The 25483-nt window shown below is 39.9% G+C and overlaps 1 protein-coding gene across 1 annotated transcript in view; it reads right to left on the reverse strand.

Moving 5' to 3' along the window:
- Window positions 1–25483, reverse strand: part of tnr (tenascin R (restrictin, janusin)) — a 186047-nt gene that overhangs the window by 47663 nt on the left and 112901 nt on the right. The window contains exons 6-12 of the mRNA XM_079436215.1: window positions 20204–20467; window positions 18391–18506; window positions 16639–16789; window positions 12065–12334; window positions 11650–11835; window positions 7821–7910; window positions 7341–7604 (exon numbers count right to left, since the gene is read on the reverse strand). Coding sequence (XP_079292341.1) covers window positions 7341–7604; window positions 7821–7910; window positions 11650–11835; window positions 12065–12334; window positions 16639–16789; window positions 18391–18506; window positions 20204–20467 — 1341 coding nt within the window. The remainder of the gene's footprint in view (window positions 1–7340; window positions 7605–7820; window positions 7911–11649; window positions 11836–12064; window positions 12335–16638; window positions 16790–18390; window positions 18507–20203; window positions 20468–25483) is intronic.

Genomic DNA, 25483 nt, shown 5'->3' on the forward strand with positions numbered 1-25483 from the left:
CTTTAGACGACAACATGTGCGAGTGCTTAAATTGTTAATGTACAAATCACGTCATTACGATAATAATAATAATATGAAGCAATGTAAAAGATGAAACTTTTTTTATTTAACTAATCAAGCTGCTGTGCAGGTGGCCTGCTGCAGAATTAATTTCTATGTTTAGAAATAGCTCAGAGACAATATCTCCTTTGGCAACTGCAAATATCAGTTCACTGACAGAACAGCTGAATAATTCTTGACACCTCCACATTGAGAGAGAGGTAATTAGGGGAGGATTACACACTGTTGAATTAATTAAGACACAAAAGGGTGAAAAATGTGCTTTGCAGCTGTGTGCATGAATCATAATGAGAAAATCCAACAGGTATAGATGAGATCCTGTTCGGCGCACGCTCACAAATAACTGTTAAATGACTAACACAAATGCAAAAACCTTTAAGGGATAGTTTACTCAAAAATGAAAATTCTGTCATCATTTACTCACCCTCCACTTCTGTAAACGGTAGCCATAGTGTTTGGCTATACATTCTTCAAAATATCTTCTTTTGTGCTCAACAGAAAAAAAAAGAAATTCACACAACAACTTGAGGGTGAGTAAATGGTTTTCATTTTTGGGTCACTATTCCTTAAAAGAGCACCCTAGGAAAAATGCATGTTAACTTGTTTTATGATTTTTCAAAAGAATCCAAACAACCACTCAAACAGACTATTAATTTAGTAAAAGTGTTCTTTTTCAGTAATATTTGCACTATTTTCAGTACAGCACTTCAGTGTGAAGTAAAATTTTTATTTTCAATGACGATAATTCTTCCTCTTGAAACTTCTATACATTTACAAAGCCTCTCATTTCGGGTTAAGCCAGAGAATTTCATTCACATAAAATAATATGTTTTCTCAAGTGGTGGACTTAAGGAAAGAACAGTATGAATGCTGATTCCATGAATGGCACAAATGTCTTTCAATATCTCTGCAGGTCTCTTTTATTGCTTGGAGAAAAGTTACTTTGTCATAAGGCTGCGGTTGAACAATTTTCATATCTTGAAAGAGATGAACTCAACAACTGAATTCAGAAATGGAGAATAGGCGAATGGAGAATAGATAGGCCACCATCACAAAATAGGTTTTCACAGATGACTCTATATATAAATAGCAAAGTCATGATAATTGAGTGAACAAATTCATAAATTACACTTTCTGTGCTGTGTGTATTACAAGCCCAGCAGGTATCAATTTGATGCTATTTGACAGCATGCCATGAATATAGGTTTCTCAGTTTCTCCCCGCTTACTGTTTTTGAAATCAAACTGAAATGATTCATGAAAATGGCACATGCAATTTGCACATGCACACAGGGCTGTGTCTAGAGCATTTTAAATGGGGGGGCCAGTCTGGGGCACTACCTTAAAAGAGGGTGGCCGGGGGGAGGGGTTGGATACACGATGTTCATAGGCCTATATTATATAGACTATTAATTGCACAGTGTGAGATTCATTGGTCCTCACAGAACTTTGTGAGATCGCGATGAACAAAGAGTGACAGCTTTATTGGTTATGAGCACTCTTTGTGAGCTTTCTAAGCAATCCATTTAAAATGTAGAACTTAGTTCCCTTCCAGGAATCTCGAGCTGCGTCCGGAGACGCTATGGGAATGCCATCAGCGTAACCGGCGCTCTGAATATCGTCTACAACTAGTCCAATGGAAGGACGAGGCGTCATGGGCGGGGTGACGTCACGACCAGGAAGTATATAAGCATGTGCGGCGGAGCCAGCGTCAGCTTTTTGTCATTCAGCAAGCGCTCTGTGTGTTGTCAGTCTGATTTTTGTCTTGTAAGTCCTATTTAGTGTTGTCTGTCTGCAAAGATGCCTAAAGCGAAGGCTAAGACAAGGGGCGATCCCAGATCGTGTTTCAGGTTGTGTGTTAGTCCTTGCCCTCGTTACATCACGGGTGGGGACACACACAACCTGTGCGTGGTCTGCCTGGGTGCGGAGCATGCGGCGTCGGCTCTCGAGGGAGCCGATTGCCCGCACTGTGAGCGGCTCCCGCTGCGCACACTCCGCACCCGGAAGGCTCTCTTCTAGAAGGGAGCCTTCGTGAGCTCCCCACGCGGTGCTGGTCCCGCTCCTGCCGAGGCAGAGCGGTGGCTGCACTCGTGGGGCTCACAGGCTGATCTGGCTGGCGGGAGTGAGACGGGCATGTCCCTATCTCCTCCCGTATCCGCCAGATCTGGTGACCCGTCTCTCGGGGAAGCGATTCCTTCCCCCCGAGACGAGGACTCAGCGCTTCGTCTCTCTTCCTCCGAGGAGGTTGACGTGACGAGCGTTGACGAGGTTTCGCCGCCTCTCTCGCCCCAATACGAGGAGTTGCTAAAGGTGGTAACTCGGGCAGTGGCCAAGCTCGACATCAGTTGGCCCCCCGAGAAAACAACTGTGCCGCAGTCCAGCTTGCTGGATGAGCGTTTTCTGCGCTCGCGGCTGCCACCTCTACGCAGGACAGGGTTTCCGTTGTCCGGTAATTGCCGGACATTGGCCGGAAAAAAAATGAAATGTCCGACAAAATTAAATCTCTCCGGTCAAATTGTCAGATTAAAATGGCCTAATAATCCCGCCCCACTAACACAATCTGAATTTGAGAATAAGCCTAAAATGTATAAAGCAAAAATACACCGACCTTTGGCTATGTTATAAAGGAACAGGCTCTACCGGTTGAAAGTTATTAAACAACATCGCATGCTGCATTTAAAATAAAGCGCACGCCTAAGGGGCCGCTCACATATCGCGTCTTTTGCGAACTCAAGTTCGTTATTTCAAATGGAGACGCGCGGTATGCGCGCTGCGCTCGTTTTTTCCAGGCGCGTCCGCGCCGCATCGAGATAAAAACATCTCAACTTTTCAGAATGCCGCAAGCTCACCGCAGGTCATGTGACAAGAACCAACCAATCAGCTTCCTCACCTTTTCCGTTACTTTGAAACCTCAGCAGCATTTTTGAAGTATGGGGTGCACCCAAACACTGCGGCGTTTTTTACTTTTCTTAGTAAATAAATCTTGTAACAGAGTTACAGCAAGTGTTTTTCGGTGTTGGAAATCCATTGCTGAAATTTCCTTGTTGTAACGGAGAGCGCAGCTGATGGTTGTTTAGCAACGACAGACGCCTCCGGAGCACAACCGCCCGAGCGCTTTGGAAAAAAAGAGAAAGCAGCGCGCCTAGCGTTTTCCACGCGTTTTTAGGCGCGATATGTGAATGGCCCCTGAGACGTCTATTTATAATAAGCGCAGCATTCTTTTGTTGGCCTATAATTCTAATATCGTTCTCACCTATTATATTATCTTATAGCTCTTCAATAATATGCAGAACCAGCGATCAGAAGGATTATTTGCCATTTTACAAGCATTGAGTCTGCGGACACCGCTCCTCTTATCGATGCCATAAGCCTGCGACGTGATGCCCTCGCTGTCATGACAGAGCTCCGTGGCTATGGAGGATTGCATTTCTCCACAGCCTGCGAAGTCCTCATATGTGATTTCAACGAAATGTATCCAGAGTGGACAAAGCTCGCCAAGATAGCCTGTGTAATCCCTGTCCCGAGTGTTCCTGCAGAGAGGGGGTTCTCGCTGCAGAATCGGATCAAGACGAAGCAGCGAAGTCGCCTTGCGGAGAACAAGGTTACGCGCCTTATGCGCATTGCAAGTTGTGGAGAGACTCTGGGAAGTTTTGATTTTAAGTCGGCAGCTGCACAATTCAGCACTGCAAAACAGCGTAAAAAGTAGCCTAAAATGACAGTGTTATAGGCCTAGTCATTTGTTTGTTCCAGTTAATTTGACAAGGAGTCATTTCACGGTGGCCAATTTAAATGTTACCAGTTAAATGAGACATATTGAGAGTGTATAATTAAGTTCGCTTGAGTAAAAACAATAGGCTACTATTCAGATATTGTATGTGGGGAAGGGGGATTGGTTTGTTAAACTATGAATGTGAAACCATGTTTTTTCCGTCTATTTGAAAGTTAGGCTAATAAACGTTGCATTCTATACGGCCTGATTATGTCATTTTTAAGTTACATAGCCTGCTTCCAGTTTTCCTCAACTTGACTAATTAAGAGGCGATATTTGACCGGCACATCACCAAAATGTCCGGAAAACGAAACGACCGGCACCATTTTTTTCTAGCGGAAACTCTGACGCAGGAGCCTTCCGTTTTTCCCCGATCTCCACACCGAGGTGTCGAGATCGTGGGTTAAACCATATTCATCCCGCCCTTTCGTTCCCACTTCTGATTACTACGGTAATGTGCAGGAATTGGATGGGCGTGGATATAGGGCGATGCCCCGGATCGAACAGACGCTTGCGGGCTATCTGTCTCCTTCCACGGCGTCGTCCTTGAAGGCTCCTACTCTGCCCACTAGGCCTCTGCGCACCACATCATCCTTAGTGGGCAGGGGGTATGCGGCAGCAGGGCAGGCTGGTGCGTGTCTGCACACGATGGCTGTGTTGCAGGCGTACCAGGCTGAACTGCTGAAGGAGTTAGATGAGTTCGGGGATATCAGAGCCTATGATATCTTAGAGCTCAGGAGGACCGCCGATTTGGCTCTCCGCGCCACCAAGGAGTCAGCCCGCGCTATCGGCCGCTCCATGGCAGCTATGGTGGCAGCGGAGAGGCATTTGTGGCTGACCCTGTCCGATATTAAAGAGAAGGACAGGGTCTGCCTCCTGGACGCCCCGCTTCAGCCTTCTGGCCTGTTCGGCGACGCTGTGAGCACTGTCGTCGACAGGTTTCAGGAGGCTCGCAAGCAAGCGGAGGCGTTTCGGCGGTTCCTCCCCCGTCGCTCTCTAACTCTGGAGGCTGCTGGGTGGGAGCAGCCTCCTCCGCATACCAGCTCCTCACACAGGGCTGCGCAGAAAGAGAGCGTCGCCTCTCGTGCTCCCCGAGGCGGAGCCGAGGGCAGCGGCGCTCCGCGCCGGGGACTTCGAGGCCAAAGACAGACCTGAGGGATGTCTTGTCAGCCAAGAGGTCCTCGGAGAAGAAGTCCTGATGGGCGAGCCCCAGGACTTCGGAGGGCGACCCCTACTGGGGTGGAGCGGCTTACACCGCGTCTCACGGTGATCGTCTCCCCTTGGTGCCCTCCGGGGATTTGTCTGCCAACCCTGCAGTTTCAGGGCACAGCAGGTCCCAGCGAGTGGTATTCTCAGGTTCTTCCGCCTGTGATTTCAGCGGGCCTGAGAAACTCGCCTCAGCCGCCAGATCATGCGTCTCCTGCCGGTGCGCCGCAGCGAGGCAGCGGTCTGGCCACTTCTCTGACACCAGAGGTCAGTCTCGAGAGACTGATTCCCTTAGTAGATCGTTTGGCAGCCTGGCAGTGGCTGCCAAATGTGTCTCTTTGGGTCCTGCGGACGGTAGAGGCTGGCTATTCCATCCAGTTCGATGGGCCACCTCCGCGGTTCAACGGGGTTTGTGTGACTACGGTCCGCCCCGAGCAGGCTCTGGTCTTGGAACAGGAAGTCGATACTTTGCTGAGAAAGGAAGCCATCGAGTTGGTTCCGCCTCACGAAGTCCACACCGGCTTCTACAGCCAGTACTTCATTGTTCCAAAGATACGCCAGATGCAGTTAGAAACTAAAAACAAGCCTATCGCAAGACATCTGGTAGGGGGGGCACCTGGGGTGGCCAGCCAAATTTCAGGGGGGGCCGGTGCCACCCCTGGCCACCACATAGACACACCCCTGCATGCACATGCACAAATATACAGTCTGTTTAGAAAAAGTGTTAATTGTTTTGAGTGCACTGGTGTAAAATCAACTGAGAAAAAATATAAATATTAAATAAGCACACTTAACAACCTCAGACATAATATCCATAAACATCATATTCATTATTATTAATACCTGTTGGGACTGAGCCTATAACTGGCTTTGAGGTCACATTGCCGTGCATGGTAACCAAGGTAACAGTGTACCACCTGGAGGGCAGGAGACCAGTGAGTGTGATTCTGGTTTTGGACCCGTCTAGAGCAATCTCAGAATCATCACTGGAGTCCTGAGCATTGTAGTTCAAGATGAATGCGTCAGCAGGCGGTGCCGGTGCACTCCATGCCACAGTCAATGAATCAGAAGTGACATCGGAGAAGAAGAGCTGTGTGATAGGGCGGAACCCTGAAATTGAATGACAACAACTATATTACGAAATGCTGGCTCCTGTGATTAAAGATATCTTAGTTGATTGGCAAATCCTCACAGGAAGGAGGAAATACGAGTACAAGAATGAAGAACAATAAGGTGATCGGATGAAGTTTGCGGAAGAGATGCAACCAGTTAGTAGATATCAAGCGAATGATGGAAACTGGATGAAGAAAAGTGGAAAATGGTGATGGAATATGATAAAATCTTGATAGAGTAGTTATAAATGTGTTGATGTGGCATGCCAAAGCAAGTGCGTGATAACGACAAGGAAGGAAGATAAAGTCTGACGAGTTATTACTTTGAAAGAGTAAAAAAAAAAAAAAATGAAGCGAAGCAGAGTTTGAGGCATTATCAAACCCCAAAGGGCTCATAGCTGCAGGGGGTTCTAGAAAGTTTGTGAAAGAAATATTAAATTAAATTCAATAAAATTAGTGCTGTTAATTTAATGTGTTAATTTAGTGCATTAATTAAAAATAATGGAATAAAAAAAATAAAAAATAAATATGAATCACGCCCTGACCATTATGTAAATCCCTCCCTTAAAAGGGGATTTCTTTTTTTTTTTCCTACTGGAGCAATTCAAGCATTGAAGAACCATTTTCATACCACCACTAGCGCCAACACACCTCTCCAAACCACACTACTGAGAGCAGACAGAGCTATTCTCACACCACTACTACATTCTTACCACTAGCTATCAAACAAATGATGGAAACTGAATAAAGTGGATAATGGTTATGAAATATGATTAAATCTTGATGCTGTAGATATAAATGTGTTGATGTGCCATGTAAAAGCAACTGAGCGATAAAGACAAAAATGTTGTAGAAATGCATAAGGAAGAAGAGCAAAATGATTAAATACATCTATTTTGCTGATAAAAAAGGTTGGCAACCCCTGGAGTAAAGGACAGTATTTTAATGAAAGATAATTAGAAGCAACTACAAATGAACCTGCTTGAAAAAAGCTACAGGAGCCATTGTATCTTCTTTGACCATGGTTAACAATAAATTAAAGGTCTTACATCCACACCATCCTAAATCCTCATGTAATTATCCAAGAGATTAGTGATATTTCTGGCCAAAACTGACATGAGATGAGGAGATGAGACAATGCTTTGGCTAGTCAACAGTGATTTTTGTGCTCTATTTCCCAAAAGATCAAATTACCTGTGAAGGCATCAATAGTAGCTGCAGAGCTCTGTTGCCTGCCTCTCTGTGCTGCAACTGTAATGGTGTACTCAGTGCCCGGCTCTAGAGCTGTCAGTGTGGTGGTGTTGACGTCCTTGGGCACTGTCAGCTCAGTTGTGACTCCAGTGGAGGAAGTGTAGGTCACCCTATAGTGATCAATAGGCCCCTGCACTGTGCCCCACAACAGGGTGATGGTGTTGTCTGTGGAGGCTGTGACAGTCAAATCCAAGGGGACATCCAGACCTAACAATCAGAGTACACTGTGGCTGTTTAAAGGTTTGTAATGGGAATACTAAGCTGTGTGGTTCAGTAAACCTTATCACAAACATTATATATCAGTTCTACTGGCAAAAACAGGTTTGCACATAGTCGGCAGTAGGAATACAAATTCCATGCAATTGAAAATACATTTATTTCACTGTGATCTGGCAACGGAAAGCCTATAATCTTATCCCTTACCCGTTCTGGCATTCATCGTTGCTGGGGTGCTTTGGTTGGCACCTAGAACAGCTGAAATTCCTATGCCATACTCTGTGCCAGGCAGTAAATCTAAAGAGGAGAGAAAGTAAAATAGTAAAAGATAGACTGTGATTTAAATAAAACGAGCAATACATTATGCACATAAGTAATATATTTTGCTGTCACTAAATAAGTTTTTGGTAAATATAGATTTGTGGGTGCTCACAAATTAATTCTCATTATGTGTGTGTGAAACATCTTGATGCGACTTCCACGTAGAGGTAAGAAACAAATAATTTATTTTCAATGCTTATTATCAGAAATGTTGCTTACTCGCACAAAAGCTGTAAAAAAAAAAAAAAAAATCTGTATAGCAAATTTGAAAGATATTTAAAACTAACATACACTTCAACTCATTGTACACTGTAAAAAAATCGAATTAATGTTGGAAGGGCAAAAATATTTAAGTTGAGCTAATTTTATTGCTTGGCCTTAGTTGAGAGGACATATTGTATTAAGTCTACATAAATATATTTGAAAAACATTGAATGAATGGTTATTTTCAAATCCAGTCAACAATTAGCTATGCTAATGTTGACTAACCTAATAAAAACACGTGCACACATGCACTATAAAACTTCAGTAAAAGTTGAGCCAACTAAAAAATAACAATTCAGACAACACTTTGAAGTCAGAAATTCACTGAACGTAAAATTTCTGTGGAACTAGTTACTAAATAATAATTGGTTGAAACCTCTTTAAATTATTTACAGTGGCGTGACAAAGCAATAAAAAATAAATGAAGACCTCAACCCATTATAATGACAAAGAAATATACATAAATTATATATTGATATATTTAAAATGTTAGGATTAATGCGAATGTGTGATGGCATGCTGTTTTATTATAAATACAATTTTAATTTTTTTTTCATTTTAAATTTCAGTTATGAAGCAACAATTGTATTTCAAATAAAACAATTTTCAAGCATTTTTTATTTTAAATTTGAATTTTATTGAAAATGTTAAGAATTTTAAATGGAATTTACAAGAATGTCACAATTTATTTTAAGGTCCATTTCTCGCCATTAACAAACCAACAAACTATGACTTTTGCCTCAATAAACTCCCAATTTGCTGCTTATTGATAGTTACTATTGATAGTAAGGTAGTTGTTAAATTTAGGTGTTGGGTAGGACTAAGGATGTAGAATATGGTCATGCAGAATATGTGCTTTATAACTACTAATAAACAACCAATATGTTAACAATAGGCATGCTAATAGAGGGTGCTCGCTGCAGAGCCAAATGGGAGGAGCTGGAGCTGTAGCTCCCCCTCGCTAGAGGTAATGGGTGGAGATAGACACCTAACCACACCCTAACCCTACCCTTTACCCTATCACTAAACCAGTGGCGGCTGCTGGTCTTTCAAAGAGGGGAAGCTCATTTTCGGCCTACATCATAAAAATTGTCTATTTATTTATACGTAAATTCTGCCATCGTGTGCAGTTTGCTAGCTGGCTAGTTCACCGCCTGGCCTACTGTATGAATGAATGAATGAACAAACAATCTAAAAAAACATTAAACTCGATGGAGGAAATGTGGGAATTAGGTTAAACTGAAACAAGGAATGTGGTGTATAATTGTGTGAAATGTATAATGAAAATTGGCCAGCAATTTCGCCAAGCAAATATCAAGAAATAGGTTGCAGCAGTTTGTCTTTTGACTACACTTGCAAAGTCCACTATGGGACTGAGCTCGAATCAGTGTTGCCAGCTTCTTTCGATGGAAAGTAGCTAAAGCCAGTTTGAAAAGTCGCTAAATGTCGCCAGATGACGCCATGCGCTAATTAGCATATTCATTACGTCATCGCGTCATTACCTTTTACATTTGTTTGTCTCTCTGTGCTCATACTGTATTTTAATGCAGCCAAATTCAAAATAAAACTGTTTTCCTTTATATATTTTACTGTTTATGTTGTCAGTCAACGGGATAAATATGAAATAGTGACTGAAACGCAGCCCTTTAAGAATACATAACCAGCTCTCCCTCCCAAGTAGTTAGTATGCACAAAAATACTAATTTATAATCGATTTGGGGTAGTTTTTTCGTTTGTAGTTGGTCTGGAGATGTCACACAGTCGGAAACTCGCTTATCTCTCACCATCATCCTCGCCAATTAAGAAGAAAACAAAACCAGCAGCCGCGGCGCCGAGCCCACATTCAAGACAATATAGCGGTCACTATAAAGCGATTTGAGGACATTTTGAAGGCTGAATTAGCAGCAATGCGCACAGAATTCGCCTCTCATATGACTCAAAAAAATCCAGAATATATGCTCTAAAATTGACTTTTTAATCGGGGAGAGAGCAGAAAAAAGTGATCGGCGAAACACATTGGCCGTCTGGATGCCCTCGAGCAGCAGGTGACTGATTTACAAGACCGCAGCAGACGCAGTAATCTTTAATAACCAAACCGCGAGTGTTTCTCTTCAAACTGTTACACTACAACGACAAGAATTTGATCCTTAATGAAGAAAGACGCCGTGGTCCTGTGAAGTGACGGTTCTTCCCCGACTTCTCTCCCACGAGCGCAAAGAAGCGGAGCTCCTTCAGTGCAACACGGAATGAATCGAAAGAGGCAGACCTTTCTTCAGTATCCTGCTACACTGAAGATCGTCATGAAACACAGCGAGACCAAACTAATGCACTCACCGGACGAAGCGCGTCATTTCCTGAGCTTCATTCCCTCTCCTCATTCTCCTGGGATGGACGTGGCATAAGGGTTTGATAACACAGAGTGACTCGACTTCTGATTTACTGATCTAGATCTTCATGTGTTAATCGCTACGGGCAGTTCTTCATGTAAGATAGGAAACTTGGTATCACTAATGTACAGTTTTCAATGTACATGATACAATTAAGCATACATAATCATTATTTTTTTTTTTAACCCCACTTTAGCACTCGTGTGAATTCACAGTTATTCTGTTCTCTTATAATAAGGCTAATGGCGGTGTTATAAAGATTTGTACTGGCTGTCATGTTTCTGTCACTGATTAAGACAGGGGAGGGCGGCAGGCTGGGGTTTTCACCCCAGTCTCTAAAGGTTTTATGGGGTGTAATTATGTTAATGTGTTTTTAAAGGCAGATTTGAGTTAATTCATTTGCAGTGGTATAACTTTCTCTCAATTGTTCAGTTCTCTTATTTGTTTGATAGTAAGGACTGAAATTAATATAAGTTGTGGTGTCAATGGTTTAGGTGGCCCCCATAAACATACAGGTTTTTTACAACTACTGCGACGAAAAAAGTTTGACATTGCTTTGATCCAGAAAGTTCATTTGTGGATGGATGATGTTCATAGATGCGATAATAAATATTACGAGGTGGTCTCTTTTGCTGCGACTGACAATAAAACTAAAGGTGTTTTGATAACTGTTTGAAGAAATTTAAATATTTCCATTTTAGACAGAAATGGTGATAATGCTGACAGAACTGCCTGTACATCTCTTGTGAAAAGTAATTCTCCCCGATCCTAACTGATAATTCTGTTGTTTGCTCTTTTCTCCTCATACAATCATGCAGTCCATTGTTGTTTTTGTATTCATGTGTTATTTTTTGTTCTTTTCATGTACAGTTTGCCTTTATAAAAAAAAAAAAAGAAGCAACTAGTTAATAGTGAGAATTGGTCCCTATACTAAAGTATTACAATTTTATTATAAATGAAAACCATTTTACCAATTACTGGTTTCATAATAATATATTATATAAAAACTGTATAGAATATTTCAGTACTATAAAACAAAGGAAAAAGGTTGGGTTTGAGTTTACCAGTGAGAGTAGTTTTGGTGGTGGCACCATCGTTGCGTGGGACAATGACTTTGTCATACTGATCACCAGCCAGTGTGCTGTAAATCACCCTGTAGCCTTCTACATCTGCCTCACTATTGTCCCACTCCAGCTCCAGGCTAGTGGAAGTTTTTGACAGCACTCTCAGGTTCTTCGGTGCATCGATTTCTAAAAAAAAAAAAAGACACAATCAATAATGTACTACTCACTTAGATGGATAACAGAAAGATGGATTATCAAGTTGCATTTCTGCAATCAAATATAAATGTTTACTTCTGTGAATCAGACCTACTCCACACTTAAAGATGCCGGTATAGATCAAATAAATAATGTGAAAACAAAAATCAAAAGTGAATGGTGAAAGATAATTTACACAGTCAGATCTTCTTTCCTTCACCTGTGGTAAACTCTGTGGAAATGGCTCCACTCTCAGTGCCATTCCAGACTCCACCGACTGATACTTCATATGTGGATCCAGGCCTCAGGACTTGGAGGGAGTACTGGCTCAGAGTAGGCTGGAGCCGAAAGGTGGTCTTTGGTCCGTCCACCCCTACCAGCCCATATCGCAATATAATCTGGTCCACTTTAGCCTTGGGTGGGCTCCATTCCACAAAGGCAACCGTGTCTGAGATGTCTCGTACAATAAGCTGTGTTGGCCCATCTATCACTGATGGAAAAAACATAAGACAACATCACTAAAATGAGAAAAGTCAGAGCTTCTCAATATGCTAGAAGGGTTTTTAACCATGAGTTTGAGGACCCTGGGTGTCCATACAAGTACTCAAGGTGGTCCATGGAGAAGACATAGAAAACATTCAAAATTTTATTTTAAATTGTGACTTTTTAAACAATTAAAAAAATCTGATAAGCATTATATAATCTAAATATAAATGCAGCTACTAAAAGTGATACTGAAAAAATATAGCAAAGGGAGAAGGTCCTTGGCTCTGTAAAGATTTAATACCCTTAATATAGAATTTATAGAAGTTTCTCTAACATGGTAAAAGCAGCATAAGAACTTCTGTTTTGAGTAATTTGTGCTTAAAGGTGTTTATTTGATGATTTGAGTTTAATATCTGAAAAAAAGAAGAAAAAACGACAGTCTGGATGAATAAATCCTGTGATTAATGATGGACATAAAAACACCCCTTTTTGTACCATTAAATGCAAATTAAGATAAAATACAAATGAAAAAAATATGTGAATTTGCTTGAAGCATATTTTTCCACAGAAAAACATAGCCCTGAGCTATAGACCGAACAGGTCTTAGTGCATTCAGAGTGAAAAATACCCACAAAAATGACTTATTTTGATATATTTTATCTATTGTATCATAAGAATCTCACCAAGGTAATGGTGCAGGGCCAAGAAGTGTTGGCAATATATATATACATATATATATATATATATATATATATATATATATATATATATAAAAAGAAAGTTAAATGTTGTGGGAATGTGCAGAACCTGATAACGCTGAATTTGCAAGTTAAGCTTGAACTTTAAATATAGTGAACTGTGACTGTGTCTGATTTAAAAGGTGAGGTGTGTAATTTATGTGGCACAAAAAGTACCAGAGGAACACCCCCCCCCCCCCCCCCCCCCCCAAAAAAAAAACAACAAACCAAAACAGAAACTCATTGTAATGCCTGCCTCCATCTACTATAATGGCAGCTCAGTTCAGCTTGGCTGAACGTATAACCTACTGAAATTTTGATGACATGCATTGTTTCTTGAAAAAAAAAGCTACTTTGTCAGAAAAGTGGTAACATCAGTATGCATAGAATGGCTGTCAGTTGAGCAAGATGTTTTTATGGTTTTGTTACAGCTCATGCTAAGCAGCCAAACACTAAATCTTGGGACAAATTCACCTTTTTAAGCCAGAAGTTGAATTACTTGAACCAAACAATGTTTGAAAACTTAGAGCCACAGTGCTTACCTCAAGTTTTTTTAACTGGAAATATATATTAATATTGAAAATTACACCCTTCACCTTTAAGTTATCCCTGGTTTAAAGTACAGTACATGAGAAAGTGTCAATAATATTCACCAGCAGGCAGTCCCACTGCAAACCCGCACTCAAGCGACTGAATCAAGAGGCCAAGCTGAGCCTCCAACAGGCTCTTTTAATAAAACGCTAACTGACTGTGTGAATAATTAACCTGCTTATTTATATAGGGCAACATGACCATCTGCCTCAGAAACAGGTATTGTGAAGGAAGATGAACATCTCTGGTACTTATGACCTCAAGAGTTCAGCTCATCTCCAACCTAGAGCTCATTCTGCTGTGATATGCAAAATGCTGCTAATTGGACCAGGTGAGACTGCGCTGAATCCCACGTATACCTTTCTAAAGATGAGTCTACAGCATATACTGCACATGATGCCATTGTGACTCCCTAAAGAGTATTACAACTAACTAATGTGACCCGTTAATCAAACACGAGGGTTTCGGAGGATCCCCAAGTAAATGAGGAAATTATGTCACCTCAGGTTCATGGGAATATTTACTTTAAGTTCTTTAAACAGCCTATTGAGTCCACAAGGGTGATTTCTTGGTTTTATTCAAGGCACACCCGCACAGACTCATTTTTAAGTCTAGGCACACCGCAGTCCAGGCAGTAGATTACTGTTTATTTTTTTACTGTGTATTTTAGCGCTTAAGCATAATTACTGTGAAGCAAACTCATGAGGCGCTGAGTGCACGCTTAGCGAAAGTCTTCCTGGGCTTTCTCCGGGGATAGATAAATCTTTGCACACATAAATAATTAAGTGACATCAAATTTGTCTTTTTTTATCCAATAAGGTATCCGCATTGGACGCGTGAAATATTAATGGGCTCGCATGCATAATTAATGCCTCTTTAATTATGCTCGACAGTGAGGCCCGTAGAAATTAATGGCGTTTTCACATGCAATTTCAATTGTCCAGGAAAAGTTCAATTGAATCTAATCCTCCTGTCTGTAAGTGACAGAAGAAGAATTCTTGGGTGAAGTTTACAGTAAGTGCATAATTGCTGGCAGACTCACCCATTCATCATAGTGACATTTTCCATTAGCTGAAGCAATGTGACACCTCCTTGCAGTTTATGCATTCCCAGCCCAGCTCGGCCCTTCTCACATGCCATTTGAAAGCTCTGTTTACATACCTTCCTTTGTGAGTGCACTATATTACTGGCTGCATGTTTTTCTGCATGTCTTGTCAGACACATCTGCAATAGCGTTTCGTTCTGACAACACACTGTCAGCAGATTAACAGTAAAATGACTGTATTCATAGTATAGTTTGAAGGTGAGCCCTCTGTTCAGCCTCACTGCTGCACTACTGATTTCAGCACCAAGGACAGGGGAAAAACAACAGGACATGGCAGATGGGTGGAGGAAATCACTGCTCAAGCCACTTCCAACTTGTCAGCTCCATCTACAAAAGAGACACTAGTGACTCAGCTGGCTGAGTAACCTGAAGGGAAAAACACTTCACACTGTTTGCTCTTTCATCTTCTCAGCACACACAAAACAACGGTAAACTAGATCTCCCTGCACTGTGCATCTGCCCGAGGAGCATTTGTTTGCTTTGCAAACTTTTATGTCTCCATCAAGGATGAAACATTCTGTTCTGCCATTCCACACTAAGAGCATCTATACTGTCTATCACAAAACTTGCTTGTTTGGTGAGCATAGTTGATTCAGTCAACTAGGGATGGCTGTTACTAAATAAGGCATTTTAATATAATAATATAATTATGTAATGCTGTCAAAAGATTAATCACGATTAATCACATCCAATATCAAACTCAATACTGTTTTTTATTTTTTATATATACATATACATATACATGTATGTGTGTGTATTTATATATACATAATAAATATACACACATATATTATGTAAACACAAACTGTTGTTTTGGATGCGATTAATTGCGATAAATCAAATATAATACAATATAATATAATGTAATGTAATATTATATAATATAATAGGCCTATAATATGTTTGTTAGGATAGGACAATATTTGGCTAATATACAACTATTTGAACATCTGGAATCTGAGGGTGCAAAAAAATCAGCTTTAAAGTTGTACGAGTTAAGTTCTAAGCAATAAAAAGTATTAATCAAAAACTGCGTTTTGATATATTTACGGTAGGAAATTTACAAAATATCTTCATGGAACATGATCTTTACTTAATATCCTAATGATTTTGGGCATAAAAGAAAAAATGATACTTTTGACCCATACAATGCATTTTTGCCTGTTGCTACAAGTATGCCTGTGCTATAATATGATATAATATAATATGCATAGAAACATTAGCAAATAAGAAAAAAAACAAACAAAAAAACAAACAAACATATTAATGGGAACTTTTATTAAATTATTAATTATTCAATTATTAAATTTAGTAATGTATTGGTATTGTGGACAAGAGGTGTCTAGTATAGCTTTTTCAATGTCATATTGAAACACAATGGTATATTTGTAGACAGATGACAGACCTTGTTCCTATATAATTAATTACCATACAAATGCATTCGTTTTGTTACTGTGGAGCCATGAAAATGTCTTCAAGTTCCTCAGAAACAATTACTGAACAAAAGGCTTAAGTTGCACAATAAAATCTTACACAGAACTTATTGACTAAAGGTGCAATATACTGACATTGTAGAGGTAATGAGAAAATGCATGTATTGGGACACACAAACCACTCTAGGTAGGTCATTAAAAATCAAAGACATATACAGCTAGTTCAAGAAAAACACGATTGAGTTATCGGCGAATGAAACAGCGAGGTGTAGGTGTTCCTATAGGTCGGCTGGTACAGCATGGTGCTAACAATGCCAAGGTCATGAATTTGATTCCCAGGGACTACGCATACAATAAGCGTAATACTTGAATGCACTGCAAAATGCTTGGAATAAAAGTCTGTCAAATGCATAAATGTAATCTAAATGAGTGAGAGGCGTACGTGTGATAACTGTTGCAGTAACAGGCTGGCTCCTTCCTTGGTCTTTCAAGGCCACCAGGTTAACAGTGTATTCTTCCCCAGGCCGCAGCCCTGTTTGGTGGAACGATGTGATGGTACTTGGTAGCTGTGCTGTCATCCCTCCATCATTGTCCTTTGAAGTGCACAAGACACAAACACATACGAAAATATCACATTTCACAATTCTGGCATCAGAGTGCAGGCAGGCATGCAGGAACAAACAGTACACCACTCAAATCAACAGAGATTGTTTTCAGGAGCCAGTCGGCTGTGTAAAAAAAGAAGCTGTTGGAATTTCAGCATAGATGCATTTCGCCAGATGTTTGATGTATTGAATCAAGCCTTGTTTTTTCATAAGACATCAACTAACCTCCCCTGGAATGCTTATGAAATCAAGCAATATCAAAGTGCGAGAGGGTTTCAGAAGATATTACTGTTCTAAAAAAACGCTTTCCTTTTGCTCTTTTGACTCGGTGAATGCACACTTATCCCTGCCCTCGCATCCATTACGATATTGTGGACAATCAGTATGGCTCTTACGCTTTGATTAAATGCGCAGAGGATAGGACTTCCACTTCTAATATGATTTCCCCAGAGGCATACCAGAGTTGGCTCTCATGCACAGTACTCTTAGCAGACCCTATCACCGATGGAAGATTGAAGTAGAGCATGATCCCCCGCCCTCGACCGTCAGCTTCTTTGTATTCGCTTCCTACTCTCCCGAAAGAGGCTTTTGACTTTGTTTCCAAGGTATTTTCTTCTTTTAGTCCAAAAATGAAGGATTTATGAAACTCACTTTGCCAGGATGTAAGTTATGAATTTTGCTGAGAGCTAAAACAGTGGGATGAGACCCAGACTTCCCAGCATAGGACAGAAACTGCACTCTTCAAGGGGTCCTAAAATGTGTGGCTTTTACCCAGCTGAGCTCTCAAAACTGTCTGCAAATAGATTTGCCAAATCATCTCCTGGCTGAAGGAAATCCTTTGTGTGAACCATTTAAGCAAACCATAATCCTCACTTTACCAGTTTCCATTACACACAAGTACACCTCTGATATGTCTTTTGTTGGAGGGTTTGAGTGTGTTTACAGATTCAATGGCTGGGTCTTAATAGTAACGCTACAACCAAACGAAATAAACAATGCCTCAGGGGCTCTGATGCGTATTTGTTATTATACATAGGGAGAGATGTTTCACCTCGATGTGAAATGACAGGTATGTTGCACAGGAGACATGCTGTTTTGCATACAGTGATGTCTACCACAGCTATTTCATAATGAGGCACCGAGCACAAGCTGCACATTTTGCTGGCATGCAGGAGCTGGACGTTTTTCTTCTTCCTGTGAGGGTGCAGAATGCACATGCTGAAAATGTTTAGTCCTTTCTCCAGATGGAACATTTGAAAGGGGATTAGTGAGAACATCTCTGCCTGGATGTATTGTGTTTCTGCCATGATGCAGAATAATTCTCTTTCAAACAAGAGCAGATTGACATTTCTCATGCTGAGAGGCACCTGTCAGAAACCGAATCATCTTTGGCTTCAAAAAGCATTAATTTATCAGCTGTGTACACATGTCTGTCAAAACATTATATTGCAGTTTTCTTGTTTACTGTTGTGGAAACACAATGCGGCGGATGTTGAAGTCCACAAATGCTACAGATTCCAGAACCTTAGTGTTGTTACGCCAGAAGCTACGGCAGGGGCAGAATCAAATGAAGTGTAAAAGAGCCTTACCTTGGGAATGAAGCTTATTTCCCAACCATCAAACAAGTAGTCTAAGGGTTGCCACTGAACCTCCACGGATGTCTCCATGATGGATTTGAAGAGTAAACCGTCTGGATTCGAGAGATCTAAAAGGTACAGATTGATGCATTATTGGCCTCCGTCCTGTGTGTGTTCAATAAATCAACATTTTTCTCAGCCAAGGTAGATCTTTACTCTCTGCTTTTAGCTCTGTAAAAAGAGAGCAGTGGATACAGAGAGGTTCACTTTGCAGACATATTCAGGATTATTTTAGTTTTCCCAGATATTTTAAACATGCAATGCGTCTTAAATCAGTTGACATTTATTGTATAATGGATGCAGTCGGGAAACCCAAAGAATAGAAGGAAATAGCATTACAGTCGTTTCACAGTGCACAAAAGTGAACCTCCAACCTTTTCAGTGTCAACAACAGTAAGAGCCTCCAGAGGATTTGAAAATAATATCACGGAAACAGTAATAAAACGCTATCTATGCTGGAAGTGTTCTGCTGCATCCATGTATATATGATGACATACAAAGGTTTGTAAGGAAGTGATAATGTACCGTCATACAATAAATAGTACTAGTCTCTGTTGCTCTCCTTTTTAGTAACCTACCTACACTACTATTCAAAAGTTTGGGTTAAGCAGATTTTTTTTATTAAAAAAAATTAAAGCTTTTATTCAGCAAGGATTTCATTTATCAAAATTTCAAATGAGATTTAAGACATTTAAAATGTTACAGATTTCTATTCATATAAGTGCTGTTTTTAACATTATAAAAATTCTGAAAAAATATAATTCTGTTTCTACAAAATATTAAGCAGCATAACCTTTTTCAATATTGATAACAATAAGCAGCATCAAATGCTTTGGAGTAATTTCCAAAGAATCATGTGACACTGAAGACCAGAGTACTGCCATCGCAGGAATAAATTACATTATATAATATAGAAAAATAGAACAAAACATTTTTTCACAAAGATTTCACAATGTTACTGTATCTGTCTCTTTTCTCTTTATTTCCTTCCTTGCTTTCTCTCTCTATTTATCCCTTTCTTGCTATATGTTTTTCTAATCATAACTGCACAGGATTTCGGCTATTGCAATCATCCTTCAGTTGCAGAAAATGGGCAATAATGTTCAACATTAGTCTCATCTTTGTTACATTATAGAAATTATGGCTCCACTAGTTGAATATCTCAGAAGTCTAAGCAAATCCTCGATGCCTGCCAGATGCCACATGCAGATAGCAATTTCTTTCAAATTCATTAAGTTCCAATTATCTTTATTATCTCTGAATTACCTGCAAAAATGTAAGAGACAGAAGGCCAGTCAGTGGTGTTTTATGATTGTCTGTAGAATGCCCAACTGGCTTTTCACAAATAATGGAATGTTTATTATGATATGTTCTATTCTAGGCTGAGGCATTTTGCTCAAGGCTGACAGGCAGTGACTGTATACGAAAGGCCCTCTAGCATTTTGCCAATCTGGCACTGCTACTCACCAGGTGGTGGGTGTCTAATCATATCCTGTTGGCAAAGACAGCCAGTTGTTTCTCTGAAGAACTAACATGAGGTATGTGTGTGTGTGTGCAAATGGGACTGTGAAGGAGTGTGTAATCTCACATCCAGGTCTATTAAACCCGGGTCATGCTTGGGTAACAATGATGCACTTACAATGAAAATGTCACATTCAAGATCTATGCAAAACGCCTCAGACATTTCAATAGAAAAATAGCCTTATCTGACCAAAACACCAATGCTATTTGAATAAAAGAGCTCTCAGAAGAGAAGTGCACTCACAGGTGGAGACTAAGGTGTTCATTGGGGCACTTATGATGTTGTCAATCACCGCGTACAAATTGATGTTGTACTCCAGACCCAGCTCCAACCCTTTGATGGTGGTGTTGGTAACATTTCCTGGGACTCTGATCTCTAGTTGGACTCCACCAGGGGTTGTGGGGGCGTAAGTGATGAGATAGTCTGTCAGGATCACAGGCCCCTCCCATTCCAGATCAATGGTGTTCTCTGACACCCCCCGAACTCGCAGATTCATAGGAGGTGACACTGTGTATAAAAAGGCAGACAATATCACATGAATATGAATTATTCTGATTAAAAAGCAATCATTCTGAGGAGACGGGTGTGGAAAATTTGATCTGAAGCAAATCACGCTGCAAGCATTTTACAACTTTTGTTCACAGATTAGACAGACAGACAGACAGACAGACAGACAGACAGACAGACAGACAGACAGACAGACAGACAGACAGACAGATAGATAGATAGATAGATAGATAGATAGATAGATAGATAGATAGATAGATAGATAGATAGATAGATAGATAGATAGATAGATAGATAGATAGATAGATAGATAGATAGATAGATAGATAGATAGTGTTGCAATGCAGCAATTTTAAGGGGTTGCTCCAAGCCACATCTAGTATTATCTGACAATGATGTTCTGGTATTTAGTGAACTTGAAAAAGTTAGAAAATGTAGCTACTTATAAAAAGAGTTTGAAGAATCCCATTTGGGCTACCCAAGAGACTAGGAAACAACCCGGGTCTCCGCAACACATGCGACTTCTTCCTGATACTGGGCTCATAGGAGTAGCCATAAGTGGCCCCCAGGGAATTGCTAAGGACTTGAGAAAGCAATTCAGCTCCTTCCACACGAACAGGACAGACTGGCGTTCCTTCTGGTCCCCCTCTACAAAAGACCCCTCAAAATATAGAAAAAAAGTCCCAGAGTGCATACTTAGCAAAATTTATCACTTTAGCATCTGTGCTTTTCACCCATATCTAGCTGCCAAGCTCCCAATTTTATTTTCAAAGAAGCAACAAGAATCCGGGAAGCGGAGCAGATACAGTTTTAGACAAAAAGGGAGCAACGGTCTCTCCAACTGGATACTTCTCAGTTTCCACATCTCACGAGAAAGTCTTATCATTTACAAACTTGGAAGCTGACATACATTATTTGAAAATATTTCTGTCATAAAAAATGACTGTGTGCAAGCATTGTTTTACACGTATAGCCAGGGCTGCCAACTTTTGAGTTCATCTTAGAGTGAGATTTTGGGGGCGGGGCTTGGTTATGGGGGAGGGGCTTATGGAGGGGCGTGGCTTGGTGTGGAAAAAATACAAACACAAAATCATTGCTGTAGCAGAAGTGTATTAGGTATATATTGATTGTCAAAGTATTTGGTATCTGTACAGAATTTCTTGGGAGATTTACATTACATTTAATTTTCACAAACATTTTACAGAAATAGGATTAACATGTGATTAACATGTTCACAGATTAACATGTGCTCTATTGTAAGACTAGGCATATCCAGATATTTGTCATGTTTTTTTAATGATAAAGTTATATAAAATAACTGCTCAGTGCTGCAAAACAAACAACTCTGCTAATGCTAACTTAATTCTATATAAACTATAACAGCATATTAGCTACTAGCCTAAACTGGACGGAGACACGGGGCGCCCTGTAACTCACTGACCTGCCTGTGTTCACAATTCACACGGTGCAGATGGGAGGGAGAACGGCTGACTACACAGTTTATGGGAATAAATTGTGTATTTCCCTCACAATTGTCACAAAAAACTCACTACACTGTCTGTCTGGGGGCTGTTCCATAAACCAAGATTAGAGTATAAGTCAGGCTTATTTCGGTTAGTCAGGCTTATTTTTGGTAGATTCGGTTTCATAAATCAAACTTAAAAAAGTTCAAACTCAGTTACCCCGGCAACTTATGCTGGCAAACTAACCTGGTCCGGAGCAGGCTAACTGTCAGGCTAAACTGAGCTCCTCTAACTCTGACCAATAGGAACGCATCCATATTACCACTGACTCTCTCACATACAGTCAGTTTCATTTATTATCGGTCCAAAAATACAAGTATACAGAAAATACACCTTAAATAATCCAATAAATAAAAAATAGGCTACAACCAACTGTATTTAATGTATTGTGCCCAAAATATAGGCGAATGTCATTTTAACATAGTTTCTACTTGTGCATGCAGTTGATCAGAAGTTTCTAGCCATGCAGCCTTTCTCTCTGAATTTATGACAGCTGTAACTTACCTTTTATGGTTATTAGAACATTAAAACATTACAATCTAAAATGGCTCTTTAAAGCATTAAAGCATAAAAACACAATCAAAAGTTAAAATCACTGAATTAAAAATGTAAATGTAAAAAAAATGTAAAAGTTTGATTTATGAAACCGAATCTACCAAAAATAAGCCTGACTAACCGAAATAAGCCTGACTTATACTCTAATCTTGGTTTATGGAACAGCCCCCAGACAGACAGTGTAGTGAGTTTTTTGTGACAATTGTGAGGGAAATACACAATTTATTCCCATAAACTGTGTAGTCAGCCGTTCTCCCTCCCATCTGCACCGTGTGAATTGTGAACACAGGCAGGTCAGTGAGTTACAGGGCGCCCCGTGTCTCCGTCCAGTTTAGGCTAGTAGCTAATATGCTGTTATAGTTTATATAGAATTAAGTTAGCATTAGCAGAGTTGTTTGTTTTGCAGCACTGAGCAGTTATTTTATATAACTTTATCATTAAAAAAACATGACAAATATCTGGATATGCCTAGTCTTACAATAGAGCACATGTTAATCTGTGAACATGTTAATCACATGTTAATCCTATTTCTGTAAAATGTTTGTGAAAATTAAATGTAATGTAAATCTCCCAAGAAATTCTGTACAGATACCAAATACTTTGACAATCAATATATACCTAATACACTTCTGCTACTGCAATGATTTTGTGTTTGTATTTTTTCCACACCAAGCCACGCCCCTCCATAAGCCCCTCCCCCATAACAAGCCCCGCCCCCAAAATCTCACTCTAAGATGAACTCAAAAGTTGGCAGCCCTGTTTTAACTGATAAGAGGAACACACATTTAACTCATTTGAGCTAGTGATTAACAGTTGCTGCTATCATAAAAATACACTTATATGTAGGAATTAAAAATTCTATGCGTCACATTTAATGTCCAACAACAAATATTTTAGCAGAATGTATATTTTACTCAGAATTCTTGCGCTAGTATTCTATTCTGCTCCGTCTGTGTAGCGCGCCGCAGCGCTCGTTCTCTCGCATAAGCTCCGCCCACTCCTGACAGCTAAATGGATATATTTGCATGGCTTTCTGACATTTACAGATGTAAAATATATACCTGTGACGTATCAGTAATGCACTGAGGAAAACACAATGTTTCAAATGCGTTAAACAGCACAAATATTCGCTGTTTGCTATGGTGGATCGATTTGATCCATGATCGACATTAAGGGCTGCTTCAGAATAAGCGTGTACGTCACATTATCCTGACTCACTGAACCTGGATAGCATTAGTCAGATTGCGTGAACTTGAATTGTGCTTTATGGAACCGCTTTAGTCCCGATTGATTTGTTAGGTTATTTCAAGTCAGGTTTTGGACTTTAATCCCCGCTTTTCTTAGCGTCTTTTATGGAACAGCCCCCAGGTCTCTCTGCGCGTTGCTTTGCGAGATCATGCGGCGCGATTTTTTTTTCTCACTGCTGCACGAGTCTACGTGAGAAAAGGGGGGTGTGGCGTGAGAGCGTGAGAATTGGGTCAATTGCGTGAGTCTCACGCTGAATGCGTGAGAGTTGGCAGCCTTGCGTATAGCCTACTCAAACGGATATACTTCCAACTGTTAAGTTTAATTAAGATGGTTTATTTATGTTTACTGAAGTACAAATGTTCATTTGAAATGGTCAATTTATGTTTATTAACTTCACATGTATGTTTATTTTCAAAATGTAGGAATTTATGTGTTCCCCAGTTTGTACATGGGCTACCAGCAGCTCTAAGATTTCAGTGTTAATTTTTTTTTTATTATACAATACACTAGGAACTAGTGTACTTTTCTTGGCTTTTAAGTAAAATAAAGGAGTATTGCAATAAATCGTTTTTATTTTTTTCTCCTTAACCTCTTAGCCTACTGTTCCTATTGCCTAAGCATAGAATAACAAAAAAAAAACACTTATGTGTCAAGCCATCAGAACCGAACCGAACCGAACCGAACCGAAAACCGTGTTAAAAAACTGAGGTATGTATTGAACCGTAGGCTAACTGTATTGTTGCATCCCTAATATATATATATATATATATATATATATATATATATATATATATATATATATATATATATATATATATATTCTTCAGCATATTACCGGTATCAGCATATATTTCCTAGCATACTAAGCATAATCCTGAAATGTTTTCTATTCAAATGATATATATATTTGTGAATTTTTCTAAAAATTTCATTCAGTACAGCAGTACAAATTCTAACAGCAATTTCTCAATCTATTCATACTGGACTCATTCTCAGCTTTGTACACGCATTAGTATTGGCAGGCCTGCTTGTCTAAATTATCGATTGTCATGTACTGAAGCAACAATATGTCAGCTAACAGTATTTCAGAATAATTTAAAGACTATGTTTTGGCATAGTGTGTAGAGTATAATTTGCTATTACTTATTTCATGATTACTTTTGTTGAATTATAGTAGAAAGACTTGTTAAAAGCAGGTGTAGTTCTATGTTTTTTGTCAGAGCAATTTAATTCCTTGATGAATAAAAAATATCTGATTAGAAAAAATGTCATTGTCAAAGAAAGACATTTCACATATAATTTCATTTTAAGCTATTTGAAGATTTCAGAAAGGAAATTCTCATCACATCTTATTTCCTTCATTACTTTTTCCCCCATCGTTACCTGTTTGCAAAATACTTTTTGCTTACGTTTTCATCGGCCTAATGAAACGAGAAAATTGGATAGAGTAACTGAAAGAAAAGCTATATCCTAATTCATTCCCTTGATAATATGAAGACCTAAGAGAGCAGAGAATCTTCAGAAGCTGTGTGGAGAGTAATAATTGAGCAGCCACGCGTCGTATGCCACCACCTCTCGCACACAACACCCCACTATTTTCTCCTAATTGCAATGAAATAAGCAATTTTGCCTCCACTCAGTCTTGCAGAAAATGAGAGGGAGAGAACTGGGCTGGTAATATGATTTGCCC

This window comes from Barbus barbus (assembly GCF_936440315.1).
Source record: "Barbus barbus genome assembly, chromosome: 15".
NCBI classification, from domain to species: Eukaryota; Metazoa; Chordata; class Actinopteri; order Cypriniformes; family Cyprinidae; genus Barbus; species Barbus barbus.